At 44.6% G+C, this 24418-nt stretch overlaps 2 protein-coding genes across 4 annotated transcripts in view; one reads left to right on the top strand and one right to left on the bottom strand.

Annotated features, from left to right (window-relative positions):
- LOC111872178 overlaps window positions 1-17435 on the bottom strand; it is a gene marked incomplete at its 5' end in the record, with an annotated part of 117391 nt that extends 99956 nt beyond the window's left edge. For both annotated transcript variants that reach the window (XM_023865787.2, XM_023865788.2), the window contains 3 exon segments: window positions 264-639; window positions 3717-4100; window positions 15222-17435. In XM_023865787.2, coding sequence (XP_023721555.2) covers window positions 264-639; window positions 3717-4100; window positions 15222-17435 — 2974 coding nt within the window.
- A 4300-nt stretch (window positions 17436-21735) lies between these two features.
- Window positions 21736-24418, top strand: part of LOC111872176 (carbohydrate sulfotransferase 11) — a 19194-nt gene continuing 16511 nt past the window's right edge. The window contains exon 1 of one of the 2 annotated variants that reach the window (XM_023865784.2): window positions 21736-22359. The gene's annotated coding sequence lies outside the window, so the exon portion shown is untranslated. Of the gene's footprint in view, window positions 22360-22395; window positions 22759-24418 lie in introns of those variants that run through there. The other variant, XM_023865785.2, reaches the window with a different exon arrangement.

The raw sequence follows: 24418 nt of genomic DNA, 5'->3' as shown, positions 1-24418 counted from the left end.
CGCTCTAAACCAAGGAAGCGTGTTGTCTGGCGACCACTTCCGTATGAGCGGATATAATACTCAACTATGAATACTTTTCCTCCGTCGAGATACCCATTTCCAACAACGGCACAACACAACTTCCTTTTCACTACTGGGAACACGTGCGGCTGGAGCTATGCCCCGTCGACAAACGCACATGCGCGTACGAGATGCGCGAGGTTCAGTACTCAATCTTTTGGCGCATACTGTAATTATGATGCAACCACAGAGTCCGTTATTACCCATTGGATTGCTGGAGAGGCCTCCATTGCTACTGACTCTGGCTGATGGGATCTGAAGAACGTACAGGATGAGTCCGTCGGGCGATGTTGTGGGAAGCTGCCGCCTCGAGAGACGCGCCTGGATGCCTGCCAGGTAGGCGATTCTCGTCGCCAAGCTAGGCTGCTTTTCTGCGACAGCCTTAACAGCCTCATCAAGAAGGCTGTGGGTGGCAAACTGCGCGATCACTGCCAGTGCGTCGAGCGCCGCCTGTCGGACCCGACGCCTCGGATCTGCCACGGCTGCAGCCACTCGACCGGTCATCTCGTCCCAACGGAATTCTGTGCTTGGGAACGTCAGAGTGGCGTATATGAGGAAGAGCAATGAGTTTTCACGCATCTGTAACATACAGACGATCTGTTGCAAATTATTCAGAACATCATAAGCTTTATAGGCTTAGAACTGTGACTCGGTGTAGCTCTAATAAGCAGTTGCTAGTCAATGGTCGGCGGAACCGTCTAGTCATTGCTAACAGCACAAATCTCCACCAATATTAATTTCTTCGTATCAAATATATGGACCAGTATCACAACAATGACTAAACGGATAGACATAAATTAAGACGCTTAGGATATTCAAGTTTTGAGGTCCCGTATGTATTGTATTGATCCCTAATTATTGAGACAACTAGAATGACATATTCCGGTTCAAAAGTTTTTTTTTTTCTAAAAGCACTTCCTGTCTAATGTCGCGCGGGCGTCCGTGATTCCCCAAAAATCGCTTTTGAAAAAGTGAACGAAATAAATGACTGCAACGATTTGTGTAACATTCACGTGCGTAACACGTACCCAAATACCTGCACAAACGCTTTGATTTATTTATTTTTTAGTGTTAAAAATACGTACTCCATGTAAGCATAATTCAATCACTTTTCTTCTTATCGAAGTGTATGTTGAATCGACCTCTCGTTTTTATATATTGAATCTGACTTTCCACTGGTTGTGGCCGAGCAATGTTACCTTGTAAACGGAGAAGCGACATATTTTTATTTCTTGGTTAACATAAATTCAGGGAATGAAACGGCCCTTTCTGGTTTTTGCACAATAACTGTTGAACTTCGTTTCAGGCACGTTGATGGAACAGACTTAAATCTTGAGAATTTCGTGGTTATTCCGTGGATCTGACAAATTCAAGTAAGGAAAAAACAAACAAATCGTACATGCAACGAGACTTATGCGACTTTCATTAAAATTCTCAGAGCAGCTGATTTTACATCTGTTTTAAGGTAATTTTTACACCAGCAGGCTTATTGGGAGAGAGTCTGTGACTACAAGTGTACGTAAACGCATTATTAGTTGTCACGTACTTACAGGAGGGGCAGCATTGGGTTCGAGATTGTGTCGCGTGAAAGAGAACCATGTGAACCAGTTCATGTCCTAGTGAAGAAATGAGGGAACTAGATAAACGTATTTTTTTTTCCTTGGCACTACAGCCCCAGTGGGCCTAGGCCTACCTCCATGAACTTCTCCGTTCACTTCGGTTTTTCTAGATCTTACACATTCGGTAGGACTCCTTGGGCGGGTGATCAGCTCGTCGCAGGGCCTCTACTTGTACACAAACACAGAAAAACGCACACAAACATCCATGCTCTGAGTGGGATTCGAACCCACGATCCCGGCTTCCGGGCGAGCGAAGACAGTGCATCCGTTAGACCGCTCGGCTACCGTGACCGGCAGATAAACGTACTCGTATAGAAGGAGGAAAAAAACGGGGCGAGAAAAGAAGATATGGAAGAGCCGATTTCTTATTTAATATCAGTGAGGTTTTCCATTAGTTTCTTTTTCCGTTAATCTTGTTTCCTTACACTTGTTACTTCTTTTTTTCCAAAATACCATGGTTCGTTGTCTTTCCTGTGCGAAATGTGACCCTGATTGGCGTATCTTTCTTGTGCACGTAGCTCATGCCTGATCTGGCTCATTCTTACTTTCTTTTCGATTGTTGCTCCTCCCAAATCTCGGCCCGGAGACTAGCAACACTTAACTACTTCGTGGCTTTACTCAGTTCCTCCAGTCAAATGCCCGGATTGTGTCCGGGGTTCCGTGACAAATAATGAATGGGGTGTGGATTAGACGCAGCTGTTTCATTGGATAACTCGTTTACAATCGCTACAGTCACTCCGAAATACCGTCTTGAAGACGATGCTACCTGACCAGCCCATCGTCTCTGATCCGACCACTGATTCGGTCTTTTCTGATCTCATCCGCTTCGCTCTTCTCTGATCTTGGCTGAGCTGGTTTCTCGGCTCTGCTCCGTTCGCCACTGATCTGCTCCAAAGTCAAAGTCACATTGCGACTGATGGTCAGTAAGTCAGTCAGTCAGTCAGTCTTGGTGTCGAGCCCAATCTGGGGCTTATGACCAGATATTTATTACTGTTTGACAGTCACGGTCTTGTTGTGGAGCTCCCTCTCTAACGAGAGGACGTGTCTGTCTTTTGTCAGAGTCTTCAACAGCCGGACGGACTAGGAGACACTTTCTTGAAGGGTATTCGTTGCAGCGGGAACTGCAGCAGCTCTGGCTTCTGCCAATGCATGCGTTGTCGTGTTTATAACTGCCGCCTTGGCAACGAGATATTCACTGTTCCTTGTTGTATGGGAAGCACTGTTACTGAGCCGTTGTCTAGCAATGGACGTTTCTGTATGCGCTGTCTCGGAAACGTGTATTAACAGCCGCTGTCTAGCAATTCTGGCTTTTAGGCGGCACGCCACACTAAAACTGTGACACGAACGCTTTCATCCACATAATTATCTATTCATTAGTCGGCAATGTCCTCGTCATTCGACGGTACAGAGCTGGAGGTATGGATATCGTCGTTAAATTCAGCATAAACAAACCTAAAGGGTTTCAGAACTACTCTCATACTTCCTTTCACTGCGCATCACATAGAAAACACGGCGTTCAACAGTTTTTCTCTTGCTGCGTGTGTATCTGTTGCGGTGGGGACGTGTTTACTGAGCCCTTGCCTAACAACGGCCGTTTCTTCTGGTTCTGGTTCCAGGCGCAAGGGGTGACGGTAATCTCTTAAGCATTCTAATATATTTTTTTTTTTCAAAATAAGGAAAGGAAGCTAAAGCACATAAGAAACCATGTGAATATAATAATTTACTGTACATATGGCCGAATTTTCTGAACCCCTGGACAGGATATCTCGGGGTGATGTTGTAATATTGCCTTAACAGCAAAGAGGTAGCGGACTACAGGACCAATGTACCAACTGATGTAAGATTTTAAAACTCTGCATTTTCCCAAAGACTGTACTTATGTGTCTATTATGATTATCAGTACAAACACCGATCACTTTCCTAACAGACCGGTCTTTGTAATGAAGGAGCAGTGGGTACGAACAGAGTTTTTAAATATTATTTAAACAAACTTCGTGCTTCAGAGTATTAATTGATAATTTGATAATTTTTTTTTACCTTCGAGCTTTTTGCTCCGATGCAGTCCGAGGTGAGTAGAACTTCGATCACTGGGTTGGGCTTCATGATCTGCATCAGTTGCTTAGCTACCTGCACTGTCTCGATCTTGAGGTTCACGCTGCCAGAGCCGCCGATATGTCGGGCTAGGCCGAACACGATTTGAGGTAGGTGGTCTTCAAGAACAGAGCGGGGCAGCGAGGCAATGAGGCCCCGCAAGGCACTGATGGAAGTTGTGGCCACCCGGTGGTTCCGATCCTCAGCCATGGTCACCAGCAAGCAATGCAGGATGGACGGCAAGCTCGGTCCAATCGTCTGCAGCACCTCTGGGTCCCTCAAGGCGGCAGACAGGCTTTCGATGCCGTGAACCCGAGACACCCACTCCTCCTGCATGACCACAGAAGTATCAGAAACACAAGCAGAAGGCAGCGCCACAGCTCAAGCGGTTAGTCGCTGGCTTCCCACCGCGGCGGCTCGGGTTCGATCCCGGGTCTGGTCAAGTGGGATTTGTGGTGGACAAAGTGGCGCTAGGGCGGGTTTTCTCCGAGTACTTCGGTTTCCCCTAACAATCTTCATTCCACCAATTGCTCCACAATCACCCTCACCTATCATCTGGGGCTGGTACAACGGGCCAGAAGTGGCCGCATTACAAGGGACTTAGTCCCACGCCACTAGCAATAAAAAAATGCAATGACAGAGTTAGTTCAGGGGCAGTTACGAGTCAGCCGTAAGCTGGAGGCGTGAGTCCAGAAGAATTTTTAGTTTATAGGAAAATTTCGAGACAACGAACCCCAGTCACAACAAAGATAGACCAAAAACAACTGGAGAATGTGAAATGTTTTAAATATTTGGGTAGCTTGTTAACAGATGGTGGAAGGTGTACGTGTGAAGACGAAGACTCTTTTTACCAGCAAATTGGACTTAAATTTGAGAAAGAAACTAGTGAAATGCTCCATTTGGAGCATCGCTTTGTATGGGGCTGAAACTTGGACACTTAGGGCAGTAGATCAGAAACACCTGGAAAGCTTCTAAATGTGGTGTTGGAGAAGGATGGAGAAGATCAGTTGGACCGATTATGTGAGAAATGAAGAAGTGTTATTTAGAGTCAGTGAGCAGAGGAATATCCTACACGAAATAGGAAAACGGAAGGCTAATTGGATTGGTCATATCTTACGCAGTAACCGCATTCTAAAAGAAGTAATTGAAGGAAAGATAGAAGGGCGGATAGAAGTGACCAGAAGACGAGGAAGAAGATGTAAGAAGATGCTGGATGACCCTGGGGACAGAAGAGGATATTCTCATTTGAAGGAGAAAGCTCTAGATCGCATTAAGTGGAGGAACTGTTTTGGAAGAGATTGTGGACCTGTCGTCTGACAGATTACTGATTAATGAATGAATGAATATAATTTTTACCGTCAAGGCGCTGCAAGTTTCTCACATACTATTACCGAACAGCAACGCTAACATTCTCATTTTTATAAATGGTTCGTACAAGTTAGTTTGTATTCAGTTCACAATCCAGACAAAACTTAGACCAGACTTTGGTTAAAATTAATAATAAAATACAATAAAATCAGAATAAAAATCGTACATATGACGAAGTCGTATAATTAACAACAAGTTAACCCTAATTTAATAACTAGGCGATACTAAATCCACAATTTGGTATTTAAAAATTATTTTATAAGTGATCTTTCAAAATGTTACAAGTTGTCAGTAGCTTCGTGTTTGATACTGCAGTAGACCACGCATGGGCTTCGTCAAATTTCTTCTGCTGTTTGCTGCATTGGCTCGCCATGTTAGTATCGTAATGTTACCGTTTTCCTAGAGAGCAGATTCCTCCTCTTTCATGTCGTTGGGAGCCAATGGTTAATGTGTGCCGTTTATATTATGCGGTTCATTGCACTGCGAGGCACATACTACAATCACTGTAGCATGAACCACGCAGTGCAATGAACCGCATAGTCTAGACAGTCTACATTATGAACTGAATAGGCAGTAACTTGTACGAACCATTTATAAAAATGGGAATGTTAGCGGTGCAGTTCGATGATAGTACGTGAGAAACTTGCAGCACCTGAAGATGACCAATTTGAGGTCGAAACATATAGTGGGAGCTATAAAACTCCGTGACCTGTAGTCCACAAGTGAAATATACCGACCGAGCGACCGCCGCTTGTCGGCGAAGTAGTCCCAACTTTCGCGGACAGAGAGTGTCACGTGGTTAGCGCAACGGATCCCCACGGCCGTTAATCTCGGTTTTCTAGGTCTGACGTGCTATATAAATAAATAAATTATAAAATATTGTTATTCTGACGGTAGAAATTACATATGTTCATTGTATATACGCAACAGGATGAAATCCTTAAAAATAAGTTTTAGTTCCGAGGTTCCTGAGTGACTGAAGACGAAACAGCAAGAAGACTTCATACTGCTTTGAAGTGCTAGTTTCTGTGTTGAGATCCGTCGCCAGGAGACGACTAATGCGTGTGCAACGGTGAACTGCAAAGTGTGTAATCAGCGACAGCGCTGTATTTAAGTATGATAAAGAGAACTTATAACCAAGGTGCTAATACATCCAATCATTCGAACAATAACCCGTTACTTTCGTCACGCGTACCCCCACACACGTGACAGTACGTATAGAGAGACAGATGGAAGGACGAAACGAACTTATCAGACGCTTCACAGTTTAGAACGCGCCTGGAAGGCGGTTATGGCTGCATGACAAACAGATGGAGACAAATCGAGACCAATGAACGAAAGAAGTGTACATAAGTTATACAGTAGCTTGCTTCACTTATCGACCAAATAATAACCCCACTCTGACACGAACTCATTATTAAAATCATGATGTTATTGGGATTATTTGCGCTTGTATTGGAACAGCATGTAGCCCAGATTATCGTGAACAAACTAATTTGCATGACAGATCTCGATAAGAATAGTACAATAGAGTTTAGAACTAGTTATTGATCTGGAAAACCCGGAAAGTGGGCTCTGTGGGTCATCCAACCGAGCAAATACCGGTACAAATGGCTGTCTCGTTAGGAAGATATCCAACCAGACACTTTTTCGCAACCTCACAACGGAAACAGCCAGCATCCTAAGTGGCACACGTGTTTCCTTTATCAAGACAGCAAGCAATACCCGAAGCAGTAGTTCAGCCTTTACAGTGATTGGGCTAACGACAGGGGGTTGATTCCCGACACAAGAACTGATTCTCCTCTGGGGAAGCATTCGGTCTGACACAGGCTCTTATCCAAAGGCCACAGGGTGCTCTTATCCCAGGCATAAAGCTGACCACTCAGGTCCGTCTTGTGTCGAAATGAACTATACCTCCTCCACCCCATACTTTTCCATGGCACGGTGCTTAATTACTGAAGCACGAGTACAACTTACGTCCACAGAAGACAGGTCCATGACAGTGACAGAATAACTGACAATTATAACCATTACAAATATAGCTATTTGTAACTCTCTGTACTACCTATACGGGGGAAATGTTGATAACATTTCATAATCGCCGCATCTGCTCATTTACACCGTGCAAACGAGTTACAAATGGCGTCGCAGAACTTCGATCCATACTTTCCCTCCAGCCATCAAAGATGTAATCTGTTTTTAGTTAGAAACTCATTGAAGTAGGTCACGAGATACTTGTAGGAGCATGCGCGTAGAGTGTTCTAGGAGCTCGTTTTGTTTACAGTGAGATGGGTAGCTTTTATGAATGTGAAGACGGGACGAAGAGGTTCGATACAATAGTGGACCATACACACATTTCACATCTGTGGGCTTTAACCGTACCTAAGAATCTGTGGTTAGTTCTACGGCGAAACAAAACGGTTGTCAGCCATTAAAGTGTAGGGAGGAAGAGATAATGATCATGGATACAACACGTTGTACTTTAAAGTTCGTGTTACTGGGTAAAACCCATGACTTCATCAGGATCGAAGCCTTTCGTCTTACCCAAAACATGACCAACAGTTCTTCTAGCAAACATGAAATTTGTGTAATCGAATAAGAAAAGATTCATTGTTTGATGTGCCTTAATGCTGAATAATAATGCGTTATTAATGAATATATCGTATGTATAAAATAGCTAACAAATCCTTTGAAAATGTGACACGATTCGAATATTTAAGAACAATAATAACAAATCAAAATCTGATTCACGAGGAAACTAAGAGGACTCAACTCGGGTAATGCTTGCCACCACTCAGTTCAGAACATTTTATCTTCTCGTCTGCTGCCTTGGAACATAAAAATCAGAATATAGAGAATTATAACTTTGCCTGTGGTTCTGTATGGATGTGAAATTTGGTCTCTGACATTAAGGGAGGAACATAGACTGAGGGTGTTTGAGAACAGGGTGTTGAGGGGAATATTTGGACCGAAGAGAGATGAACTGACAGGAGGCTGGAGAAAACTGCATGAGGAGCTTCATAACTTGTACTATTCGCCGAGTATAATTAGAATGTTCAAGTCAAGGTGGATGAGGTGGGCAGGGCATGTAGTACGAATGGGGGAGAAGAGGAATACATTTACGATATTGGTGGGAAAGGCAGAAGGAAAGAGACCACAAAGAAGACCAAGACGGAGGTGGGTGGACAATATTAAAATGGATCTTAGAGAGCTATGGACCAATGGAGGACTTTTGTGAATACGGTGATGAACCTTCGGGTTCCATAAAATGCTGGAAAGTTCTTGAGCAGCTGCACAATAAGTGGCTTCTCAAGAAGGGCTCAGTTCCTTGAGTGAGTGATTAATGAATATATGAAGACGGCGTCCCGCGTGGGTTTTCCTTTATTGCTAGTGGGGTGGGACTAAGTCCCTTGCAGGCCGCGTCATAGCTCAAGCAGTTAGTCGCTGGCTTCCCACCGCGGCGACCCGGGTTCGATCCCGGGTCTGGTCAAGTGTGATTTGTGGTGGACAAAGCGACGCTGGAGCAGGTTTTCTCCAAGTACTTCGGTTTCCCCTGCCAATCTTCATTCCACCAATTGCTCCACAATCACCCTCACCTATCATCCGGGGCTGGCACAATAGGCCAGTAGTGGTCGCAGTACCAAGTGGACTCAGTCTCAACCCGTGAGAGAAAGACAGATAATACCTATATATATGAATAATGACGGAAGTACCGGCGAATTCTCATAGGTCTAGATCCCTCGAAACTGCAACTAGAGGTCAGGACTTCACACAGGTTAGCCAATAGCCGCATTTCTTGCGAAAAGCAATGTTCGTGAAACGTTCACCTCTAGCGAGACAGTCCGCTCGGAATCCTTTATATCCAAATTGTCAGTGTTTCATCCCAAAGTCTGACACGGAACAGCCTCACTATAGACCAATGGCTGTGCTTGCTGAACTGACGCCCGCATCTGAATTCTGAGACTGAGAGACGGGCACATAGAGGACGGTAAGTATCTGAGCGAGCGTGCGGGACGCAGGGTCAGGATCGCGTTATACAACGGGCGAGATGGGCAGCTGACAAGGGACTCTCAGAAGCGAGTCGGTTGCACGTGCTTACACATTATGAAACCACTTCCAAATATCCATGTCCATCTGGTTCTTATTTCTATTATATAAATATACTTATGGTCTGGGATACAACGCCGTCGAGTCCACTGAAAATTAACCGACGTTTCGGAGGAACATATTGCCTCCATCTTCAAGATCGTTCTGCATGCTACATATTTCGTGCTGGTTTCTTGCTTTAAACATGAAAATAGAGGCGACATGTTCCTCCGAAACGTCGGTTCGTTTACAGCGGGCTACACGGCGTTATATACAAGAAGATAGGACTCTTTAATTGATATCTCAGCTTGTGCGTTAGATTTCCACATTTGGGCAACACACATTAATATGACGTACGAAGTGTACATTCATTTCGTCGGTATGTGAAGGGAAAGTTTCCCTGTACCTAATTAGTTAAACACCATGATATGAAGGCGTATGGGGGCTGCAGCTATAGCTCCACCATTTTTGGCCTCAGCACTAGACGGAGGTGGTCAGCTTCACGTCCCGACCACTTTAACCCGAGGAAGAGAGACAGGTACCCATTGGATAGGCCCCATAGCCGGCTGCTGTGGAGAATATTCTCTTGCCCCTGTCGGGGTTCGAAACCCGATTCCTCAGCCGTCCAGTACGTAGCCCGTCACTATACCAACTGAGTCATCTCCACTACTCATTTCGTCAGTATGATTGTGCATTTCAGTAATTTTTAGCCTACTTTCCTTATTTAGGAGCCGGGATAGCGCAGTCGGTATAGCGACTGGCTAAGGGCTGGACGACCGAACAGTCGGAGTTCGAGTCCCGGTAGGGTCAAGAATTTTCCCTTCTCCAAATCGTCCAGACCGACTCCGGAGTCCACACAACCTCCTATGCAATGGGAACCGGGGGCTCCTTCCCCGGGGGTAAAGCAGCCGGAGCGTGAAGCTGACCACTCGGCTCCAGCTAGTACCGAGGTCAAGAAAATGTGGATCTATACATCCACTCCCCCATACGCCTTCATGGCGCAGTGCTTAATTAGTTAAGCACAGAGACAACTTTAACTTTACTTTCCTTATTTAAAAAAATATGAAAGGAGGCTTATGAGATCACCTTGCTGTCTGTGCATGTTTAAAATTACTTTTTCGTGACCTAGTACTTAACAATGCATGCATTCTAACCAGAAGCATGAAATGCCAGGCGCAACAAGGAAAGAAACTCATAAGGAAGACATGAAAATAACAATATAGTGAATAATAAAAAATGGGATTTGAGGGTGTGGACTGGATGCACCTAGCTGAGGACAGAGGCGAGCGCTGGGCTCCTGTGAACACGTAATAACCACCGGGATAATATAAAATGCTGGGAATTTCTTAAGCACCTGAGCAAATGAGCAAGTGCCAGTTACTTAAGAAGGACTCAGCTGAATGTAGTGTTTTCAAAATTCTCCTACCCATTTCTCATTTGTCAGTGTGAATACCTTAACTTTTATAGTACTGTTCATTTCTATCTTTTCTTTTGAAATATTATTATTTTTATTGTTAATGTTCTTAGTAGGGTGAGACTGAGTCTCTTGTACTGCGGCCACTTCTGGCCAATTGTAGTAGCCACAGATGATAGGTGAGGGTAATTGTGGAGCAATTGGTGGAATGAAGATTGGCAGGGGAAACCGAAGTACTCTGAGAAAACCTGCCCCAGCGCCATTATGTCCATCACAAATCCCATTTGCTCGAACCCGGGCCGCCGCGGTGGGAATCCAGCGACTAACCGCCTGAGCTATGGCGCAGCCTTCCTTTTAAGTAAGTAAAGAAAAGCTAAGGGACCATGATCACATTTTGCCCAGCACCCAGGGCCCTTAAAGCGTCCCTAGGTGGAGTCACAATAGCATTGTTATTAATAAACACGAAATGACAGGTATTTGTGTCACGAAAATGAATGGACTTTTTCGATTAATGTTGACACATAAACCATGTCATATTATTTTCCCAAACTGAAAAGATAGGGTGTGAGGGGACACAAAATTCTGAGACGGACTGGTGATGTCAGGGGGCCTGACCTCATTTCTCTGGGTACACGCAAACTCTATGCTAATCACCGCCAGGTATATGGCTGCGTGCTTTAAACTGCTGATCTACCTCCTACAGTTTGAATTGCATGCCGGTCAATACTAAGAATGTTTATTAAGAGTTTCAGGAGGGAAGAAATGACATGGGTCTCGAAACCACAGCACTTCACTGTGCTGGAGTATCACAAGTTTTATTTTCTGCTCTCTTAACATTGCCACAAGGCACAATAACAATTTATTGCTACAGAATACGGCGTATCAATTCCGTGAGCAAGTACCCAAAAGTATGGGATGTCTTATCTATCATATAGAGCTTTCTCACGAGTCTATACTGTCTGGCACGTATTCAGCTTCTCACTGCGGAGGTGTAGCTTCGAGGCCAGACTATCCCACTGGCACCAAAGCATAATTTTCTCTGCTTTCTCCTGCCAGTCGTCGCTCCACGAAATCTCCATAATAACACATCACAATCCTGATCATCAGAGGCTGACACAAGAGGTGTAAGTGAGGTTACGATGCCAAGAGACTCAGGTATTACCGCTCTCTATTATGTTGCATACCGAAAGTATCTTACCCACAACAAAGAATTGGGAGAACTAATCCCAATCTCGTTCAGAAATATTAAAGATTTAATCTCAGATTATTGAAGTTCTGAACCTTGCTCATCGTGTAGTAATCCGAAAATCATTAAGTTTCGGAAACTGGATTGGTTCCTGTCCTCGGGGGAACGGTGGGAAGGCATCTGGTCAGTTGCATCCGTTAGGAAGAGCTGATTTTAGCCATTGGTCCAATGTTCTTTCAGAGGATACACAAAATTCAGAAACCGGCTAATCCGTGTGTAATATGTTGCGACATATACACCCATTGCTAGGCAACTATTCGGTAAACACATTCCTGCAGAAGCGAATTCTTGTAACAATAGGACCCCTATTGCTAGGCAACGGAGCTGTAAACACACCTTCCCAAAAATAGAGAAGCTGTGTTTTCTGTGGGATCCGTGCAAAGTGGTTATAAGGAAGGATTCCGAAAGTAGACCCGCGTGGAGGCGGGGTCGAATGCCTCCACCGTGACCTTGTGAGTCGTAGGAGGCGACGAAAAGGAAAGTCTCAAATCTGAGACAGTAAAATATGGTCGCGAGTCTCAAGGGACTCGGACCCGAGAAAGACTGCGCTGGCAAGAGCCACCAGCATATATAGAAGGCAGCCCCGTCCTTTCGTTAGAGAGGGCGCCCCACAAAAGCAAGACCGTTAATGTCAAACATTAATAAATATCGGGTTATGAGCAAGACTTACTGACTGACTGTCAGTCGCAATGTGACTTCCGACTTCGACAGTAGCAGTCGAGTGGAGTCGAGCTTCCAGACGCCAGCCTGTCATGATATGAGCTTGGACTCAGCATACAACAATCGAGTGGAGACTTCGGAGTTGGCAGTTGCAGAATAACGGGGCGAAAGGACCTAGGCTGTGAAGGGAAGACATCATGTGTGATCTGAACCGACAGTGAGATTGTTATAAATCCGTTGCAAGGATAGGACTAGTGAAGAATGAGAACCCCAGTGCGAGTGTAACCGTGAATTCTAAATTGTGTAGATAAGCAATATCGCTGTATTGGCTGTAGTCCCGTGTTGTGTGTATAGGGTGTCAATAAGTCCAATCATCCAATCCAGAAACCGTCTATAAGTCATGCACAAACCCCTATACCTGACAATATCTTCGTTAGAACCTTTGATAACTGGCAATAAATAAAGGTTACACGTATTTAGCAGGTTACTTGTTGACTTAATTCAAGAAGCTTGAACTGAAATCAAACGATATGTAGGGAGTATGGCGGAAGCAAAAATTATATTCATATTATATTTATATTGACTATTTCAGTGTCTCATTTTACGAAGTTTCTTTACCCGAACTATATACAGCCAGAAGACTGGTTAACAGTGAATAATAAATTGTAAATAATACTGAAGATAGCGGTATTAACCCTATTAAAGGCAAAATCCCGACATTTGCCTAGAGGGACTGAGGAGAACTGCGATAATACTCAGTCAAGATATTAGGCACCCTGGGGGAAATTCGAACTGGCAATATCAGGAATACAAGCCAGGAGTGTTACCGCTTGACACAAGTTCTTCGGCCTGTATATACTGTCACGTGTATGAATGTGGCTCTCGACGGGGTTTTGGATTGGATTTATTGACCACCTAAACACACGATTCGTAATTCCGCTGAATTATAGCGCCATCCTTAATTCCCACACTACTGATAAATCACTAGCGCACAAGCACAAGTACTCAGAGAAAACCCGCCCCAGCGCCACTTTGTCCACCACATATCCCACTTGAACAGACCCGGGATCGAACCCGGGCCGCCACGGTGGGAAGCCAGCGACTAACCGCTTGAGCTATGGCGCGGCCTTAAAATGAGAAGTTTATATATCAGCTGGTTTATGGATCAAAGTAAGATTGTGTAATGTGGCCTACATTGACTAACTGTTAAGAGCCCAGTGGTTGCAAGGCGTATGATTAGTCTAACATTTAAAAATTTCTCAGAATGAACGGTAGCTTTTTCATAGTTTCTTCATAAACTGACCTTTCAAGAAGAATTCTACCGAAGGTTGAAAATTTGTCTTCGATGCATGGGAAGTGCCCGAGTTACATGATTACAGATACAAGTAACTTGCATTCTTCAGGTTTCGACACGAAAAGTAAAGTGAATGGCCATGAAGAAGAGGAGATCGATCGTATAGCCATTATCACGTGAGGCAAGAATCAGACGAAGGAAAAGGGGTAAAAATTAAATTTACAATATAAGTTGAAGCGCGGCTCCATGCCAGTTATGACTGGTCGTAAACCAACAAAATATGTTCGAGCTTCAAACCCTGGGAAGACTGAAGCAGGCTACAATATCCAGCACGCTGGCGCAGCAGTAATGCTCTTATTTGTATTCTGGAGGTTCTCGTTTCAAATCTCGGCCATAACACTGGCTTCCTTAAACAAGGTTTGCATAGTTCTCCTCAGTCCCTTCAGAAAAATTCCGGGAAAAGTTCTCGATTAAGTCACGACTGATTCCTCCCAAATACTTTCCAGTTCGTCATTCATAGAATCATCTCATTTTATATATACACAAATTGAGAAGTGTACGAGTATAGTGCATAGTCAGTAGTTTTGTTCGCTGAAACTGATCCTTGCGAAATTAATACGATAAAATGTAGAATATTATCAAATATATACGCATTGTAATTTTTACCCCTCTATGGCTCTACAGCCTTTTCGACCTTGGCCACTTTTCAGTTTCTTAATCCTACACAAAGTCGGTAGGACTTCTTGGACGGGGGATCAGCCCGTCATAAGGCGGCTACCTACATACAGAACAACACAGACAGAATAAAGGCACAGACATCCGTAAGTCGAATGGGATTCGAACTCACGACCCCGGTGTTAGAACGGCGAAAACGGTTCATGCTTTAGACCGCGCTACCACTGCGATCGACATGTATTGTAATACACGTACATTACAAATATATATAACTATATAATATACTGCAAAATACATAATACACTATATACTAGAGGAGGCACCCTTCTTTTCCCGGGATATGGTTGCTTCCTTGTAAACGTTGCGGATAAGTAGAAAGTTTAAAAAGGAACACCATTTACATTACGAAATGAAACTTTACTCGTGTTACTACAAAGATATCGGGAATAGAGATTCGAATCGTATCCAACATCCCTACCTTAGTAGGTCTACCTGAACATCGCGTTAACAGCCGTGGCTAGAGTTCAGAGTAACTTGCACATACCTTGTATGTTTGGGTGTCTATGAGGTCCGATGTAAAAAAACAAAAAAAAACAAAAAACAACTGAAAGTAATATTAAAGGCACACAGTTGCAATAGAAACAAATATATCGTGACCAGAATTATTTACAACGTAACATACGCCATTCTTAGAGAGCTTCTTCTTACCTGATCATGGAGATCGTCCAACACCGATTTCGTCACAATTCCGAGCTCCTCCCAGTTCTGATCATTATATTCATGCTCTGCGCCTCGCCAGTCTGATTCCTCAGGTGCCCACAACGTCGACGCTCGCCCATCGTTTTCAGCCCCATTCACAGACTCCTCAGAGCCTTGCTTCAGTCGTGTACCTCCAGCCAGATCTGAAGATTGCTGTTGCGTGTCCGTTGATGTCTCTGAGTCCCGCATGCTCTGACGTTTCCGATGAAGAGACCCCCGTCGCTTGCGGTCTTTTGGTTTGCTCCTAGCAGGGATTACAGGCAGCGGGATGTGACTTTGCAGAGAGGAAGACATTTCTTCATCTTTTTGTCCAACGTCGTCAGCCGCGGTTACGTCCCTTACTCGCTCTTCTGTAGAGCCTTGTTCAGTATCTTCTGTCGTTTCTTGTCCAACATTTTCCGCAGAATCTTGCCTTGCAGCATCTGTTGAGCCACACAATTTTCGGGTCGCGTGTTGCGCCAGAATCCTTCCACTTTTTACAGAATCTTTTTTGCAAGCTTCATTAGGACTGCACCTTGTGTCACCCAAAGAACCTTCCACTGAGGATTTTGTGATTTCGTCTCCATCTGGACCAGACGGTAAATTCTCTACAGAATCTTGTTTTGCCTCTTGTACAGACTCTCTCAGTGAGCGTTCACAGGTATCTTCCCTTGCGCCGTCTTCTGAATTTTGTTTTATTTCTGTTAATGTACCTTGCCTTACAAACGCTAAGGAATCTCGTCTTGAATCCTCTTCCGACATATTTCTTTTTGCATGATCTAGTTTTTCTTGTGCTGCTGATTGTCCTCTCGAGCCACTTCTTGCATATGATATAGATTCGTGTGAGGAATTATCTTTTGAACAGACGGTCGACTCCCGTCTAGCATCCGGTATGACCGCTTCGATAGTACCGTCCGCAGTAATTTCTTCAACAGCTCCATTCTCAGATTCAGAACATCCTTCGTTGACATCATCCTGTGATAAACTGTCACCATTTTGCTGTAGAATTGCTGTCTCCTCGCTGTCTGGTGTGCGCATCATCACTACCTCGCCGCCGAAGCGGACACGACGAGGAGTTCTTCTTGTGAATTCATCCGGCACGGCAACATCATCATCGTCATTATAATCTTCATCATCGGTCAAAACTTTCATGATAAAGTTATTGTTGTACATTCTGTAGCCTTCATCATCTGCACCGGTTTCCTTGTCCTCGGCGAATTCTTCGCCATGATTGACAGTGCCAGTTTCATCAGAGCACAGCTCTTCTTGAGGACTTGTGTTTCCTTCCTCTAAGATGGTCATCATTATCGCAGCGTCCTCGTTTAACTTAAACTCAGTTTCTAGAACAACGCGACTGAAGTTCACAGTCCCTTCCTCCAGGGGTTCTCCCTCTATCACAGTCACCGATTTCTCCTCAGAGTCTTTATTTTCTGACAGAGGCGCCGACCTCTCTTCTATTGCGACTTCAAGATGTTCTTCTCTATTTTCTGTATAACTTCTATCAGATGATACTCCTTTAATCCCAGAAGTTTGTTCTGAGTATACGTCTCTGTAATTTCTGTGGCCATTTCCCATTACCTCTCCTCTTCCATGAACATTATCTCTTCCAGAGTTCTCAGTGACTGTCCCAGTGAGATGGCTTATCGAGCCCACGCCATCTGCTCCATCGTCTTTGAGAGAGAGTGGAGAATCTGCCATATTTTCGCTACTACTGGATTTATCATCCAGAATGACTACATTTTGATTCAGGTCTCTGAAAACTGCATCTTCAGGGGATACTGCAGTTGGATATGCTGCTGAGGTCGAGCCATCATACCAATATCCGTGTCCACTGTTCGAGCCGTTCCCTTCAAACAATAAGTCCTCGCCAGGAAGCGGTACATGCAGATCGATACCAGAATCACCTAGATTCATTCTCACGTCGTACACTTGACAAAGGATATCAAAATCCTTTTTGCACTGAGGATGAAAACCTTCAAGAAAACGGTCAAATCTTGCTTCGCCCACCATTTCTCTGATTCTTACCAATGTCTTGAGGGACTGCTTTTGATACGTATCTTGTACCAACTTTTTTGACAGCGAGCTGACTAGATGAATCAGTCCTGTCTGTGAAATAAGTACAATACCGTTTGTTGGAGTAAGGAGAGGGCTGACGAGGGACGGAATGCTGAGGATCACACCCATNGTCAGCTGGAGGAGTTTACGCGAACTACTGGACCTTGCTGAATTCTTCTGAGTGGCCTGAATTTCAAATGCAGGGGATGACGTGTCAGGTTGCAGTGTCTTCAGGCCTTCCATGGCTTCTTCGTCTTCTTGCCGCCTCTCACTTGCAGAACGTCTAAGTAAATCAGTTCCACAAAAGAATTCACCAGAGATTAAGTGTAACTGCTCGTTTGACGGGCCGATTGTATCTTCATCTATGTGTAGCCAGCGCCGAAAATGCCCCCCTGAAATTCCAGGGTTTCGGCTCCGCCAATACATTTGTCAGAGAACGGACATGACGCGGCGGCGCGGACGGTGACATGTAAACTGAACCGGTATGACCCGATGCTGGCAGCGCGACCCCATAGCACTCGCCCACTCGCCCCTGCGGCGCATGAGCCGCCACTTAACGCAGCTCACTCTCACAGTGACGGTATGTTGCACGCTCTCGAGACTGCCTCCTATCACCGCGTTCTTCTCATGTCCACAAACGCATAGCTACTTCACTTGACGTAAAGGTAAAGCTGTCCCTGTGCTTAACTAATTAAGCACTATCTCATGAAGACGTATGGGGCAGTGGATGTATAGAACCACATTTTCTTTACCTCGGCACTAGTTGGATGAGGGTCAGCTTCACCCCTGGTACTCATTGTATACGAGGCTAGGTAGGCCCCAGGGCCGGTCTGGAGAGAAAATTCCTGACCCTACCGGGACTCAAACTCGGACCCCTCGGTCGTCCATCCCGGCTCCTCTTTTCATGTTATTAAAATATTGTTTATTTAACGATATTTAAGTAAATTTCGTCTAAAATATAGTTGAGATTACGTCATGCTGAAAGAGTGAGTGACACAGGTTGTTACGCTACCGTTAGAAATTCTCTAGACAATTTTCGGTTCAAGATGGGAACCGAAATTTCCATACCACAGAATTCACTGAATATACACGACTTTTCTTCCCACGGCTGCCTGTTCCAGGTGTGACGTACCCTTGACGGTGTTTCAGAGACAGGAGGCCTATAAGTCGCAAAATAACCGGGTGACTACGAATAAAGATTTGGAAGGCATGTGCAAGGTATCTGTCATGACACAGTTTAAGGTGATATCCCGGATATGGCTGGAATGACTGCGGAAACCCCGACAATGCTAGTCAGATAAGTGGGTGTACCTATGAAACTCGAACACGGCTCCTTACGTACACAATTGAGAAACGTTAAAATTTTGGACAACTGCTCTATTATTTTGTTAATTTTGTCTGAATTAATGCGAAGGATACGGGCAGGAGAAATGTTTGGGTCAAACACATTTTACTCATATTCTTATTCTTCGTTACAAAATTTTGTTAAAAATCAAGTCAGTGTGGCATCTCTGGTGCCTCATAAATCACATTCGTAACCACTTTAATTTCCTTTACGCTGTATGATATAGCTAGTACAGATTGTCTCAGCATTACTAAAGGTAAAGGTAAAGCTGCCCCTGTAATAGGGCATGGGGGCACATAGGGATGTAAGACGTCGAGGCTCCCACATTTTCTAGAGAATCGGCTTACAAATGGCGGTAAGGTTGTCAGCCTTACGTGCCGGCCGCCCTTTATTCCCGGGAAGATTCCTGGTACTCATTTCTGTTAGAGGCTGAGTCGACCCCACGGCAATATTGCGGCTGGAAGGATTAGGTCAATCGATAAATCCGACATCACTGGGAATCCAACCCGCGACATCATGGCTTGTAGCATAGTGCCTCAACCAATTGCGCTATCGCGTTGCCCTTGACGAAAACTTAATCTCAAGTGGTCGTGATGTTACTCTGTGTAGACTCTGCAGTTTGCAATACTGGTCAGCTAAGCAGCTACATACTGCGTGAAGAAGGCGTACTTCTGGTAGTGACACAAACAGCAACAGAAGTAACACACAAGCATGTTACCATTTGAAAATCTTATCTGAACTGTTTTGGGGGTACGTGACAGCGTAATGGGTTTTAGGCAGGATACTACAAGCCGGAAGGACGCGGGTTCTATTCCCAATGAGGTCATTGGGTTTTTCGATTGACCTAATCCTTCCAGCCGAACTACGACTCTGGAGTCGACTCAGCCTCTAACAGAAATGAGTACCAGGAATTTTCTTGGGGGTAAAGGGGAGGCCGGTGCGTAAGTCTGACAATCTCACCGCCATCTATGAGCCGATTGTCTAGAAAATGTGGGAGCCTCGACGTCTCACAACCCTATGGGCCTCCACGGCCTGTTACAGGGATATGTGTAACTTTTTACTTATTAATCTGAACTATTTTAGTCCGAACAACTGATATAGTAGATAATGTGCATGATCAATAGGTCGTTGACAGGATCAGCACGATTCTTCACACAGAGTTTCATCGAGTTTCTGTCTAACAAAAGCAGAACAATGAAGTCATTTAACGTACACTTAACAAGATAACTTGTAACTTTCGAAACATTAACAAAAGACTGAGCTTGGTATACAAATGAACTGATTCAATCGTTGAACTCTAAAATCGATAAAATTCACGTTGACTAAGGTTAAATGGGCCGGTCACGGTAGCCGAGCGGTCTAAGGCATGAACTGTCTTCGCTCGCTCGGAAGCCGGGATCGTGGGTGCGAATCCCACTCAAGGCATGGATGTTTGGTGTGCGTATACTTTTATTCTGTTTGTGTTGTCCTGTGTTTAGGTAGAGGCCTTGTGATGAGCTGATTACTCGTCCAAAAATTCCTACAGTCTGTAAAAATGATCATGAAACTGTGAAATCAGCCCTGTGCTCCAAAGTGGGCGCGAGAGGGATAAAAAGGGTGAAACTCTGTCCAACTGGCGACGGGACCTGTTATCAAAGAACTGTCTCGACGCCTAGTGGACCATACGCAAATGTGTAACAAGTCTTACACGCTGAGGTATGATGTGTTAAAACACCACATAATCTAGTTGGTGGTTACCGACGTTTCGAAGGAAACTACTGATCTAATCTTCAGAGAACCCTGAAAAATACAGAATATTCCTACAAAAATCTGGTAACCACCTATGAAGCTACATGATGTCATAAGTCAAAAATCTCAATAGAGAAACTACGTATTTCTTTGAGGTATATATTCTTTCGCCGAACACAATTGCCGCGCGGTCAAAGGCGTGAAACGTCTTTCGCCACTCGAACACTGAGATCGTTGGTTAGAATCCCACTCAAAGCATGGGTGTCTGTGTTTATTCTACGTATGTGTTAGGTAGAGGCCTTGCGACGGCCTGATCCCCCGCCCAAGGAGTCCTACCGACTGTCTAAGATTATGAAACTGAAGTGAAACGAAGCGTTTCACGGATGCCCTGTGCTCCAAGTGAGAGCAACAGGAATAGAAGAAGAAGAAGGAGGAGGAGGAGGAGTACACGTGCGTTCATCCAGTATGCTAAACTAACACCATCAGCATAGGCCAGAAGCTTATTGCCCCATTCAGCTCCAAAGTCTCTGTATTTCCGTGTGCCTATTAGGGGTAATTGAATGAAAAATAAGGAGATAGCCACAAAGCGCCTGATTCTTTCAGGAAATTCTCAAAAATGAATATATCGGTAAAATGTTTATCTATACGGACTTCACGGTAGGTTTCATTACAAATTTCTAATAAGCCTAATTGGTTTCATGGGTATACCCGATTCAGAGAGAATACTGTCCAACGCCTTCTTCCTATGGCCGCGCCATAGCTCAAGCGGTTAGTCGCTGGCTTCCCACCGCGGCGGCCCGGGTTCGATACCGAATCTGGTCAAGTGGGATTTGTGGTGGACAAAGTGGCGCTGGGGCTGTTTTCTCCGAGTACTTCGGTTTCCCCTGCCAATCTTCATTCCACCAATTGCACCACAATCACCCTCACCTATCATCTGAGGCTGGTACAATAGGCCAGAAGTGGCCGCAGTACAAGGGACTTAGTCCCACCCCACTAGCAATAAAAAAAACGCCTTCTTCCTGACTGAATCGTAAACATGCGTTTCTGGCAGTCCTATTTCGGCATCTGATGAACGCAAAGCATGTGATCAGTTGTAGGTCTGTTACGCCGAAATTCACGCTGATGATCCACAATAATTCTGTCTTCGTAAGGAGTTAAGGTTGAGAGAAGCTGGATAAAACTTGTACGGAGTTGACAGCAGGATTTTTCTCGACAATTAACCTCCATTCGTCTTCCTAGAGTTGTGTTCAAATAGTTCAGAACCGTTCCTCAGATATACATAAATTCCTCACGGGTCCTTCGGTTGTGGTTGGACGAGACGTGTTCCAGATATGAAGGACAGATATAATAGACTAAAAATGCAGTGGTACAGCCGACAAAGGGTAGTCCTCAAGCTTTGCGTTGGATGGGGGACTGACAAAAGGACTCGGTGTTTGCGGGCCCTTGCGAGCATGGTAATGAACTTTGTGAATTCACAAGAGGCAGGAATTTCTTCACCAGGTGATCGACTGTTCTCTTCTCAAGGGGAGACGGAGACTTTGGATCATATGCGATGTTACACAGTCATTTCGTGACGAGGAAGTTAATCACCCGTAACGACTTGGGTGTGATTAAAGGGACCGAACTGTGAAGATAACATCCGCCTATTTACGCCTACTTTATTCCAGTTCAAACACAGTCAGTCACCTTCATTTTCAAGGTTAGCCAAGAACATGTGTGGCAGAGCGCAGAGCCGTGGAAGAGAGAGGGACAGGTAACACAATGGAAGATAACGTAACCAAGAAACGGTACGGCGAAACCGGCTTGTCCCGCGCAGATTGTGTGTAGTTCTAAGCAAGGACAGTTAGAAAAGGACAGGCGTGCATTGAAGTTCCCACGAATCCTAGTGCCGTGCAATTTTACGCTTTAAATCAGTGTGGTAACGTTATGTACCTCCTGCTTTAACATTTGAAAACTCTGCATTTTGCCCACAGAGTGCATGTATGTATATAATTATTTATTTGAGTAGCATTAAGGAGCTAATGATGTGATGGAGAAGCAGTGAATTTTTTTGTGTGACGTAGGACAGTTTTTAAAATACTCTTTAGTTAAATTTCACGTTTCAGAGAGTTGAACAAACTATAATCAGACGTGATTTAAAAATGACGATTATGGTGAAGCTGCGTCTGAAAATTCGAGAACAATAATGCAGCCGTTTGTTTAATTTGGCAAAGTGTTTTGTTCACACATGTGGAAATAATGTGTTGCAAACTGTCTGCGTACGAAAACAGTAATGGTGTGACATTCTTTGATGAAAACTAGTTCTCTGATGTGGATAGCAGCGGAAACATGTTTTCATAAATTTCGCCACCCAAGATTCTGGACGGAGACTAGTACCAAGTATGTAAATGTAAACGGTAAAAAATAAAGTTGTCCCTGCGCTTGACTAATTAAGCACTACGCCATGAAGGCGTATGGGGGATTGGATGTATAGACCCACGTTTTCCAGACCTCGGCACTAGTTGGAGGTGAGTGGTTAGCTTCACGCACAGGCCGCTTTATCCCCGGCAAAATACTCCACGGTAACCATGGGTAGGAGGTCGGGTGGGCTCCAGAACCGGTCTGGACGACTTCGAGAAGGGAAAGTTCTTCACCCTACCGGGACTCGAACTTGACACCCCGGTAGTCCAGCCCGTACCCAGTCGCTATACCGACTGCACCATCCCGGCTATATGTAGGAGAGTGACTCTATGAAGCAGTATCTAATGTTCATAATACTGTGGATTACGATATGTACACTGTGATAAGAGATTATTTAGGTTATGTAGCAACACAGTTCGCAGTGCCAGGGCCAGTTTTCTGGCTCACCCCTCATACTCATACTCATATGTAGCAACACACTATCTCCATATTCAGTGTACGATATGGCCCTCTGATACACTACTACCCGCCTGTGAGACTTCGCAGTGCCATAAAACAGAAGACAACTCGTATACCATTAGTCTAACTTTCTCACTGTCTTCAGATTTTCAAGCATAACCTTCCGGAACCTGGATCTGTTTGCTTTATCAGGCGTAAGCGAGGGAGATTATTCAATTCGGGCCTTTTGATGGAGCTAATCTCGATCACTGGACAAAACAAATCCAGTCTCCGAAACATTTTGTTTCAAAAATCTTCAGATGAAGGACAAGGCGCAATATGATAGTCATGTTTGCTGTTAAACACCATCATTAGAAACATTTGGTGTTAGCTTACGAAAGTATGAGTCCTCAGTAATTAACTTTATAGGCCGCGCCATAGCTCAAGCAGTTAGTGGCTGACTTCCCACCGCGGCGGCCTGGGTTCAATCCCGGGTGTGGTCAAGTGGGATTTGTGGTGGACAAAGTGGCGCTGGGGCAGGTTTTCTCCGAGTACTTCGGTTTCCCCTGCCAATCTTCATTCCACCAATTGTTCCACAATCATCCTCATCTATCATCTGGGGCTGGTACAATAGGCCGGAAGTGGCCACAGTACAAGGGACTTAGTCCCACCCCACTAACAATAAAAAAAATAAAAAAATTAACTTTACAGTGGCTAAACAGTGAAGGAACTGGAAGGTTTGATTTGCGGAGGAAACGGGAGAACTCGGAATTTTTTTTTCAAGAATATGCAGCATAGACTCACGAGGAATGGCCTAACCTCGTACCCCGTAAAATACGGTAGGATTTCTGCATGGAATCTGCAAGATTTAACTAGGCGTGCGTTTGCTTTCCTTTCGAATGAAACTTACATTGCCAGTAAGAATCATTACTGAGCAAAGCTCAACACTAGGCCTGTACGTTACCGCTTGGGTGACGGGATGGACCGTATGTTATTTAATTATTCTGTCTAATTGCACCGGTTACTTGACGTCTAATATGCGAGCCTAAACATGTTGGGGAGTAGTTAGTTAGTTAGTTAGTTATTGGAGAGGGTGGGTTTCCCCATGCACTTAGACCAGTATTGGTCCATTGTGCTTCCCACTATGATATTCTACCAGTCTCTATACCCTACCGATATTGGTGCGTACCATCAGTCCCGA

This window comes from Cryptotermes secundus, unplaced genomic scaffold, assembly GCF_002891405.2.
Source record: "Cryptotermes secundus unplaced genomic scaffold, Csec_1.0 scaffold593, whole genome shotgun sequence".
Lineage (NCBI taxonomy): Eukaryota > Metazoa > Arthropoda > Insecta > Blattodea > Kalotermitidae > Cryptotermes > Cryptotermes secundus.
This window is presented reverse-complemented; position numbering and strand designations above follow the sequence as displayed.